At 38.0% G+C, this 10,420-nt stretch overlaps 1 protein-coding gene across 1 annotated transcript in view; it reads left to right on the top strand.

The window, feature by feature from the left end:
- Positions 1 to 10,420, top strand: part of AMFR (autocrine motility factor receptor, E3 ubiquitin protein ligase) — a 43,126-nt gene that overhangs the window by 14,330 nt on the left and 18,376 nt on the right. Inside the window, exons 5-9 of the mRNA XM_012657446.1 lie at positions 1,608 to 1,648; positions 1,808 to 1,940; positions 3,945 to 4,078; positions 4,918 to 5,028; positions 9,735 to 9,925. Coding sequence (XP_012512900.1) covers positions 1,608 to 1,648; positions 1,808 to 1,940; positions 3,945 to 4,078; positions 4,918 to 5,028; positions 9,735 to 9,925 — 610 coding nt within the window. The remainder of the gene's footprint in view (positions 1 to 1,607; positions 1,649 to 1,807; positions 1,941 to 3,944; positions 4,079 to 4,917; positions 5,029 to 9,734; positions 9,926 to 10,420) is intronic.

Genomic DNA, 10,420 nt, shown 5'->3' with positions numbered 1-10,420 from the left:
TGATTCTTTTTTAGATAGGGTAATTTTCAGGACAATATAATGAATGTGTAAACTTCATTCATTATTTTGAAGGAAAAATCTGAGCTATCCATGAATATTTTAAAATTGAAAACATTTTAACTCTTTTAAACCTTTCTGAAAATAGCAATTTCTGTTCAGTAGAAATCAATATTCCTTTTATGTCCTTATATTCAATGGCCATATTTGCTTTTTCTTCGTGCCAAAGGCAAAATACTTTTACCCACAATTACTGTTACTAATTTTAAAACATGAGATATCAGATATACTGAAGCTAATTGGTTAATATCACAACACTTATTAAGTTTGAACTACTAATTAGGAGTTTAGTAGAGCAGGGTTAAAATTTATTTCTGGGCCAGGATATGTTGGCACGTGCCTGTAGTCCTAGCTACTTGGGAGGCTGAGGTGGAGGATCATTTGAGCCGGTGAGCTATGATCAGGCCACTGCATTCCAGCCTGGGGGACAGAGCAAGACTCTGCCTCTCTAAAATAAATAAATAGATAGATAGATAAATAGATAGGTTAATAACATTCATTTCAGAGTACATTATAGTAAAATTAGAAAAAGAACATTTAAATACTTAAAAACATTTGCAATCCTAGTTGAATACTTTCTGTATATGAAAGGTATATAACTATACTTCCTCTTGAAATAAAATCTGTTGAAAACTTCATTTATACTAACTTGCGTTAATTAGTTTGCTTTAGATACATTGTATTATAAAGCACTATTTTAATGATATTTATGTTTTCCTTTTTTGGTTCTCTAACTTTCAATTATTAATAATATTGGGCCAAACTTTGAAAAACATACACCTAAAAATAAACACATTCAGTTGGGCCTATTGGATCATACTATAGTATATACTTTTAGCTTGTTATTGTTTATTCTTTTAAGACAATTTTTCATGTTATAGATTCAATATTTTGAACTAAATCATATTCCTTATTTTCATAGCGTTTCTCATGTAAAATATTTTTCATTTATAAATGGGAGTTTAATTTCAAATAATGTAACAGTTCTATTCTGATAGATTAAAAGGAAATTTTTCTTAGTATCAATTTCTATAATAAAAAGATGCTATGAGAGGCTTATTTTGTTTTTTATTTTCTTCATTCTCTTTTCTTCTGGTGGACCAGGGAGTATACAGGGCACTAGGGAGAGAGCAGTACTCACATCCAGGACAGCAGTACCTAAACTATACTTGGAGTTAGAATGTCACCAAGTAGTCAAACACCCTTTCAGGTAATCAGTTATGGTGGCTTAATGCTGTATGAAATTGAAGTGATTGTTAAACCACTAAGGTGAACCTCAAGATTGTAGGAGTCACCCCCAGGAGATGAACGGATGTGATTGGTTGTCACCTATTAACAAGAAAAGGCTCAATAAAAGTTAAGTTTCTAGGTCATGAAGATAGTCCATGGAAATTTGAAATAGAGGAAATAAAATGGTTGGTAAACATGAACAGTTTGCTTTTTAATTGAACTGAGGAATGTTTGTCTTTTATCATTTTGTGAAAGTGAGTTTGGCCTGAGCAATTCTCAATTTTACTAAAAAATATATGTATATATATCCTTTTTTATAGTCTCTTCTTGTGACAGTGAGGACTGCTCATGTGATTTTACGGTGAGTAGAAATTTGGGAGGAAGGTGATTGAGATCTCATACAGTTGATTTTAAGATATAATAGGTATAAAATATATAAAAATGTGGTGTTTTTTAACACGTTTAAGCCAAATTCAGTTGTAACAGTAAATTATTAGGTGTTTTTCTCTTTTCATTGCAGATACATAATCCACCTCTGGGACCTCAACCACGAAGGGACCTGGGAAGGAAAGGGAACGTACGTGTATTATACAGATTTTGTCATGGAGCTCACTCTCCTGTCCCTGGACCTCATGCACCACATTCACATGCTGGTAAGTTCCCTCATGAGGAGCTCTGAGGGCTAGACTTTCAGAATCAGGAACCTTGGTTTGTATATTAAAAAAAATGAAATCTTTGGAATAAGATGTGGATGAACCACTTGAAAGACTATAAAAATGAATGTGGTTGTGCACCCTTCCTTTTTTTTTTTTTTTTTTTTGCCATTGGGTGTAAAGCAGTGTCATGGAACCGCTTTGGCTGGTTCCCAACTCAAGAGGTGTTTGCTGTTCTTGAAGACTTAGTCCACTCTGCTGACCAAGTCAGTAGATGATTCTTTTAGTGTGAAATTAAGGGGCTGCTTCTTCCCATAGTCTTTATGGCTTTTACTGTTTGGCAATTACTTTGTAATGGGAATTCCTGCAATGTTAGCTACTTCATGGATTCATAAATTTTCCATCTTTATAATTAAAAACAAAGTCCTTATACTTAATTCCTGCTACCTTCATTGTTCACATTTACTTTGATGTGTCAGAAATTAACAATGTTGTAAATCTGCTTCATTGGTTAGCTTCAGTGATCTAATAATGGTGAGAATCCACATAGTTAATGGGCACTTTATTTAAATTATAAGCCTATTCAAAGTAGCATTGAAAAATTATTGGGTTAAACACAGCACATTTCTAAGTCTACTTCTTGAAAGTAACTTTGAAAACGTACTGTTTTAAAAAAAAGTGCCAAGTACAGTAGCTCATGCCTATAGTCCTGGCTTGTGGTGAGGCTGGGGCAGGAGGATTGCTTGAGCCCAGCAGAGTGAGACCAGCCTGGGCAACATAGTGAAACCCATCTCAAAAAAAACCCTAGAAGCATAATAATTCTTTTGTTAAAAAAAAAAAAGAGCCTTCCCCCTGCCAAAAGAGGGGAAAACAAGTACCCAGAGATAACTGTTAACATTTTGTTGTATTTATTAATAACTGCTTCTTTATGTATTCAAATATATACATTCATAAGTTGAGATCATATTTTGAACATACAGTTTAGTTCAGTTTTTTAGCTAATGTATTGTGAATATTTTACTATGCTAGCAACAATTCTTCTAAACCATTTTAAGACCTTAGGTTAAAAATTTCATCATATAGATGTGCCACGATTTAATTAACCAAACCCATGATGGGCTATTGAGATTGTATTTAGTTGTTTGCTATTTCACATCTTTACATAATTTATCACATACTAGTTTTATAATGATAATTATATCCTGCTTTTTTTACTTAACAAATATTATTTTCCCATGTAATTGACCTTCAAAACTGTTACATATAAAAATAGAATATTAATATGCAGTTCTATATTACAATAAATATAATTAATGACTATATAACATTATATGAGTTTATAACCTAATTGTTCCTCTGCTGGGCATTTTGTTCATTTCCATATTTTCTTTTTTATAATTACATGGATAGGCCTCTTTTTTTTTTTTTTTTTGAGACAGACTCTCACTGTGTTGCCCGGGCTAGAGTACCGTGGCGTCATCATAGCTCACAGCAACCTCAAACTCCTGGGCTCAAGCGATCCTCCTGCCTCAGCCTCCCGAGTAGCTGGGACTACAGGCATGCGCCACCATGCCTGGCTAATTTTTTTCTATATATTTTTAGCTGTCTGATTAATTTCTTTCTATTTTTGGTAGAGACGAGGTGTCGCTTTTGCTCAGGCTGGTCTCGAACTCCTGAGCTCAAACGATCCACCCTCCTCGGCCTCCCAGAGTGCTAGGATTACAGGCGTGAGCCACCGCGCCCGGCCAATAGGCCTCTTTTTGCTTAAAGCTTTTGAATTGCTGATTAGTTTCTCAGGAGAGATTGGTGGTGATGGAGGGACTGGGCTCACCAGTGTGTGCGTTGTTTAGGGTAATGAAATAAACATATGCATTTGCTTTCTGAAAGATTGTTCCAGTTGACCGTCACCAGCAATTAGAGCTTCTAGTGCACTCCACACCTTATCACTAGCAGGTTCACATTCATTTTCTTGTGTGTTTTATTCTTTTTTTCTCTATGTTTAAGTTATTTGGCAACATCTGGTTGTCCATGGCCAGCCTGGTCATCTTCATGCAGCTGCGTTACCTGTTTCATGAAGTGCAGCGTCGGATTCGTCGGCACAAGAACTATCTGCGTGTGGTTGGGAACATGGAAGCCAGGTACGAGAGCACTGGTTGATGTCACCCAAGTTTACTCCTTTTAGCTCTTCAAAAATAATAAATCCCAGAGTATATCAGAAATTGATTTTGAAAACTATTAACAAAATGGTGAAGAATATGGGCTCCGGAGTCCTACTGCCTGGGTTAAGTAAATCCTCACTTAGTTGCTATGTGATTTTGGGCAATTTACTTAACTTGCTGTGCCCCAGTTACTTCATCTCCAAAATAGTGATGGTAACAGAACCTTCTTCCTGGAACTGTTGGGAGAATTTCATAATATAATTCATGTACTTAGAATAGTACTGGGCACATAGTAATTAATAAGTATTAGGTTCTTATTATGTCATTATTTCATCATCATTCTTATCAAATAGAAGCTTCCTTGGGCTTCTGCCCTCTTCCTTTCATGAAGATGGGTCTCTCGATTATTCTTTACACCTGCATGTTGCACATACACTTAATTGAAGGAGGCGCTCACTTGCCAACTGAGGCTAAACCAAACCTGGAGGGTAAGATTAATGGGTATCCTCTTTGTGGACAGGGAACAATTTGGATCTCTGGGGGTCTTAGTCCTCTGATTTGCCCAGAAGTGTTTTTTGAAGTCATCACTGACAGCAGCCATTATTAAGCCAAAGTTAGTTTCTGTGCATAAGTTTCTCACTCGCTTTTTAATGGGCTATGAGGAGAAAGCAGTTACAGTGCTTTTGATTGTTAAAATTTTTTTACTGAACATGATTTCTCTGTAACTGTGCTGTTAGAAAGGTGAAGTCTGTAAAGCGGTGTTCAGTATGTATGTGACATTGACAGAGATTCCTGCTGGGCTTGTTTTGTGTTTGCAGGTTTGCAGTGGCAACTCCAGAGGAGCTGGCTGTCAATAATGACGACTGTGCAATCTGCTGGGACTCCATGCAGGCTGCAAGGAAACTGCCCTGTGGACATCTTTTCCACAAGTAAGAGCTTCGCGAAGGGCCACTTGGGACTGTTACTCTGTCCAGGGCATGTGGGTGCTTTTTGTACCCAGGCTCAAGACTGATCCTAGCAGAGGGCTGGGGAGACCTCAGCCTGGCCTTGTTGCTGACACTGAGTGTTAAGGGAAGCTCTTGAGTATCCTTCTTTAACCCTTAGCCTCTTCCCTATTCAGCAGAACTGTTTCCCATCCACAATTTGCCGTCTTAATTTCAGGGTGTGTTAGCAGTCTTCATATTTCTCCATTTCAGCTCTGAGTTATAGCAAATATGCCTATAAGATTTAAAAGGAAGGGTTGGGAGGAAATCTTTGCTGTCAAATAGCTTATTATCTAACTGGGAAGAGAGAATATATATTTTTGCATTTTGCACATACCCAAAAGAAGCATAAAGACACACCAGAGGGGCGGACTGGGGTGAACAGTGCAGAACTGTGACTGCTGCTGTCAAGGATTACAAAATAGGCTCCTCTGTAAACCTTCACGATTGGAGTAGTAGATCTGTTATTTTTCAGAGATCTCATAGGGGCTCTGTTTAACCTGAATCTTTCTTTTTTTATAGATTTGATGTTTTGATGTTGCTGCACCTGGAAGTATTTTTTGGCCTTTTGCATCTGTAGTCATTTTTGCATGTTGAGAAAGTTCTGATCTTTATATCTTTAATCCTTCTTTCCTTATTTTATATTGCCAAATAGTTTTTCTTCTCCTTTTTAATATTAGAAGGGCTCTGGAGCTGGTGTCTCAGTAACACAGCAAATCTATTGACAGATTTTTTTTTTTTATGCCCTGGGTGCTGTGTTGGGCTTTGGAGATAAAATGAAAATAACACATATGGTCTTTGCTTTCATGGAGCTTACAGTCTAATGGAGGAGTCAAACATGAGTTAACCAGGCACATTTGTGAAAGTGAAAGTATCAATTGAGATTAGTGCTCTAAAGGAAAGGAACATGGTTCTTGAGAGGTTGTAAGAAAGGAATGTGACTCAAATTTGGAGGAAGTGACTCTTGAGGACAAGTAGTAGTTAAGTCAGCAAAGGGAGGGGTCAGGTGGAAGAGTATTTGAGACAGAGGGAGCATTTCTGCAGCAGGAGGGAATGTGGTGTGTTGAAGGAATTAAAAGAACCTATGTGAAGTCCGTAAGGGAGGGGTGTTTGCTGGGGTAGGAGAAGCAGGCAGGGTCTAGAGGGCCATTGGGAGGGGTGAGAAGCCCTTGAAGGTATTTAGGGCTTGGTGGATAATATTTGCAGTTGAAAAAATCGGGGCTAGTTAGTAGCTGCTGCAGTGGTTCCAGGAATACGTTGAGAGTGGCTTGGACTACAGTGGTGGGAGTGGAGTTAAAGAGAAGATAGCTTCGAGAAGGATTCGGGAGGGCGTGGTGCTAGGAAGGGCTGAGGGGAAGTGAGGAATGGGAGCGGTATCAGGGTTTCTCTTAGTTTTGTGGCTTGTGCAGTTGGTTGTATAGCGGTGCCGTTTGTCGAAGTTGGGAAGACTGGGGAATTTGCACACATTTCTCAAAATCCTTTCAGTTAGTTCCAAAGGAGCCTGGAGGCTAGTTGGGAAGAATAACTCAGGGTATATTTTAGCCCAGAAGTTATATTTTCAAGCATACTATTCGATTAATTTTAGGATTTATATTTTTTGATTGAGGCAAAATTCAGATAACATACAATTAACCGTTTTAAAGTATACAATTCCATGGCATTTAGTGCATTTACAACGTTGTGCAGCCATCCTTCTGTCTAGTTTCAAAACCTTTTCATCACCCCAGAATAATGTTCCATACTCCATAATCACTCCTGCTGTTCCTCCCTCCCCACTGCCTGGCAACCACTGGTCTGCTTTCTGTCTCTGTGGATTTGCCTATTCTGGACATTTCATATAAAAGGAATCATATGATATGTGACCTTTTGTGACTGGCTTCTTTCACTTAGCATGATGTTTTTGTGGTCATCCAAATTGTAGCATGTATCAGTACCTCGTTCTTTTTTATAGGTGAGTTTAAATAGTTGTGTAATAATTAAACAATTTGTTTATCCATTCATCCATTGATGGACATTTTGGTTGTTGCTACATTTTGGCTATTGCAAATAATGCTGCTGTGGACATTTGTGAACAAGTCCCAGTTTGAGTACCTGTTTTCACTTCTTTTGAGAGTATGCCTAGGAGTGGAACTGCTGGATCATATGATAATTCTATGTTTAACTTCTTGAGGAACCGCCAAACTGTTTTCCATAGCAGCTGCACCATTTTACATTCCCGCCAGCAAAACATGGGGGTTTCAGTTTTCTTCACATTCTTGCCAACACTTGTTATTTTCTGTTTTTCTTATTATATCCATCCTTGTGGGTGTAAAGTGCTATCTCATTGTGGTGGGTTTTGTTTTGTTTTTTAGTAATAATTCTCAAATGTAATTTTTTTATTGCAAAATATTCATAACATAAAACCATTTTAACCATTTTTAAGTGTACAGTTTGATGGCATCAAGTATGATCACGTTGTACAATCTTCATCACTATTCGCCTCCAGAATGTTTTCATCTTTCCAAATTGAAACTCTGTCCCCATTATATAGTAAGTCCCCTTCTGCCCTTCCCCCAGCTCTCGGCAAACACCGTTCTGTTTTCTGTTTCTATGAATTTGACTACTCTGGGTACCTCTGCTGACTTTAGGTTTGGTTTGCTCTTTTTCTGATTCCATAGGTATAAAATTAGGTTGTTGATTTGAGAGCTTTCTTCTTTTTAGGCATTTTTAGCTATAAAGTTCCCTCTGAACATTGCTTTCACTGTATCCCATAAGTTTGGGTATGTTGTGTTCTTGTTTTCATTTGTCTCAACGTGCCTAATTTCCCAGGTGATTTATTCTTTGATCCAGTGGTTATTTAGGAGTTAGGATTTAATTTTAAAACACTTGTCTGCTGTGGGTTGAGTGAACAAATCATTTTTGGGACATCCTCTTGGTTTGCTTTACTTTGTAGCTCTGGTAATGGAATGGAAGCAGGATCGTGTGCCAGTAATCTTAAGGCAAATTCATTTTAATCTGTGATAAAGGTAAATGTCTAGATTCTAGTAGACACAATGGCTAGATAATTTGTTGCTATAGAAGATATTTTTACAAGATTTCAGAGTCCAGAGTCTGTTTTCTTTGAAGTTTGGTTTCTTTCAGTTATGGAAGTCTAGTTTTTTTTTTTTTTTTTAAAGGCAACTATATCTAATCAGTTGTACTCACCTTGGAGTTTTTAGAATATTATATTTAGTGTGGGAGGTTTTTGCAGTCTATGAAATAAATTTAGATTTGCTTACGGAAAGCATGTCACAGTGTAGCAAGGAAGGCAAGGATCTTGCATACTTTCGTAATCCCCCACAAGACCAATTTTACTAGTGGTGTGATTTAAGGGTGTTCATCAGGAGAAGTGGACTTTTTAAAAACATAATCATTTGTTTGGCTAAATTATCATGAACAGGAGCTATAGGTACTTTATTATTTCAGAATGTGATAGAGTTGGATGCGCATACAGACATATTACCTTATTTTGTCATGAACTCTTATAACACAGAGATAGTAAGAAGTAGCTCCAGCTTGGCCTCTGGAAAAGTTTTATTATGTAAGTACCGTTCGATTGCTGGAGACTGTGAGGATCATCACATTATGGTGAGATTCTCCTTTATAACTTTATACATGCAGATGTTCATGGATATTATTAAAAAAAAAGACACAGATCATTTTTTATTCAGTGCGTACTTGAGCTCTTAGAAAAATAACAAACTCATAAAATGGGAAGGGAACTTGGAGATCACTTCATCCAGCCTTTTCATTTTTTCGTGGAGAGGACTAGTCCAGAGAGGTTGAAGGATTTGCCTGGATCACACAGCCAGTTAGTGGCACAGTTGGGACCGAATCTGAGATTTTCCACTTCTTATTCTAGTACCCTTCGCTTTAATGGACACCACAAGTATTTATTGAGTGTCTACCATAATTAGGATGTTATCATCTGCTGAGAGAGGACAAAAGAAGCTTCAGCCTTGTTGGGAAAGCAGGATGCAGAGAGAAGAGGTGGGAGGAAGTTAAGGGGGTGAGTATAAGGGCGTGGCGATAGGTAAAGCTAGGTGAGAAGGGAAGGAAGGACCTGAGGGGCTGTGATGCTTGAGGGAAAAGTGGATTGGGTGGGGTAGGGGTGATTTAGCAAGTTTGGTCCCAGAGAAGTGAGCTGGAAGGAGAGGAGCTTAAGTGAGGGAGGGAGATCTCTGAAGTCAAGATTTTGAGGACAAGGTCAAAGTTAAGGTTATGACCATGTTAGTGGACATCTAAAGCAGAGTGAAAGACAAGATCATTGGGGTGGAAGACTCAAAGACAAGAGAGGCCGAGTTGTTTATGATTTGGCCACATGCCTTGGAAAGGAATGTGGTGAGCCATGCTATGAAGTCTTACTGAAGAGGGGTCGTGACCAGGATCTTGGTAGATCACTGTGTATGGTAGAGAATTAATGTTCGCAGCTCTAGTATACGCTACAAGTATATCAGAGTGAAGCAGGACAAAGAGGTAATGTCCACAAATGTTTCTGAACTTTTAAATCTCACTGGTGGTAAATAGAAAATAAAATTGGAACACATTTGATATATTCAGAGTATTTCTGGTGAATTCTCACAAAATACGCTAAGGAAGTATGTTCATATATCTTATTTTGGACTTTTTGGTAGCTCCTGTCTTCGTTCCTGGCTAGAACAAGACACCTCCTGTCCAACGTGCAGAATGTCTCTTAACATTGCTGACAATAACCGCGTCAGGGAAGACCATCAAGGAGAGAACTTGGACGAGAATTTGGTTCCTGTAGCAGCAGCCGAAGGCAGACCTCGCCTAAACCAGCACAATCACTTCTTCCACTTTGATGGTTAGTTGGTTTCAACCTCTAAAGCTATACTTGAGGGGTTTTCTCCCCTAAGGGCATGCTGTTTTAATTATCAATTGTTCTGTACAGACCAGTTTAATATTGTACAGTCTTGGGCCTAACGATCTTTTGGTCAGTGATGGACCCCATGTATAGCAGGGTCCCATAAGATTGTGATAGAGATCAAAAATTCCTATTGCCTAGTATTTGTAATACTATGCTTTTTAATCATTATTTAAGAGTACACTCCTTCTACTTACTTATTTTAAAAAAAAAGTTAACTGTAAAACAGCCTCAGCAGGTCCTTCAGGAGGTATTCCAGAAGAAGGCCTTGTTATCATTAGATGACACCTCCATGTGTGTTACTGCCCCTGGAAACCTTCCAGTGGGACAAGACGTGGAGGCGGAAGACAGTGACATTAATGATCCTGACCCCGTGTAGGCCTAGGCTAGTGTGTGTGTTTGTATCTTAGTTTTTAACAAAAATATTTATTATAT

The sequence above is a fragment of the Propithecus coquereli genome, unplaced genomic scaffold, assembly GCF_000956105.1.
Source record: "Propithecus coquereli isolate 6110/MARCELLA unplaced genomic scaffold, Pcoq_1.0 Scaffold540, whole genome shotgun sequence".
NCBI lineage: Eukaryota > Metazoa > Chordata > Mammalia > Primates > Indriidae > Propithecus > Propithecus coquereli.
This window is presented reverse-complemented; position numbering and strand designations above follow the sequence as displayed.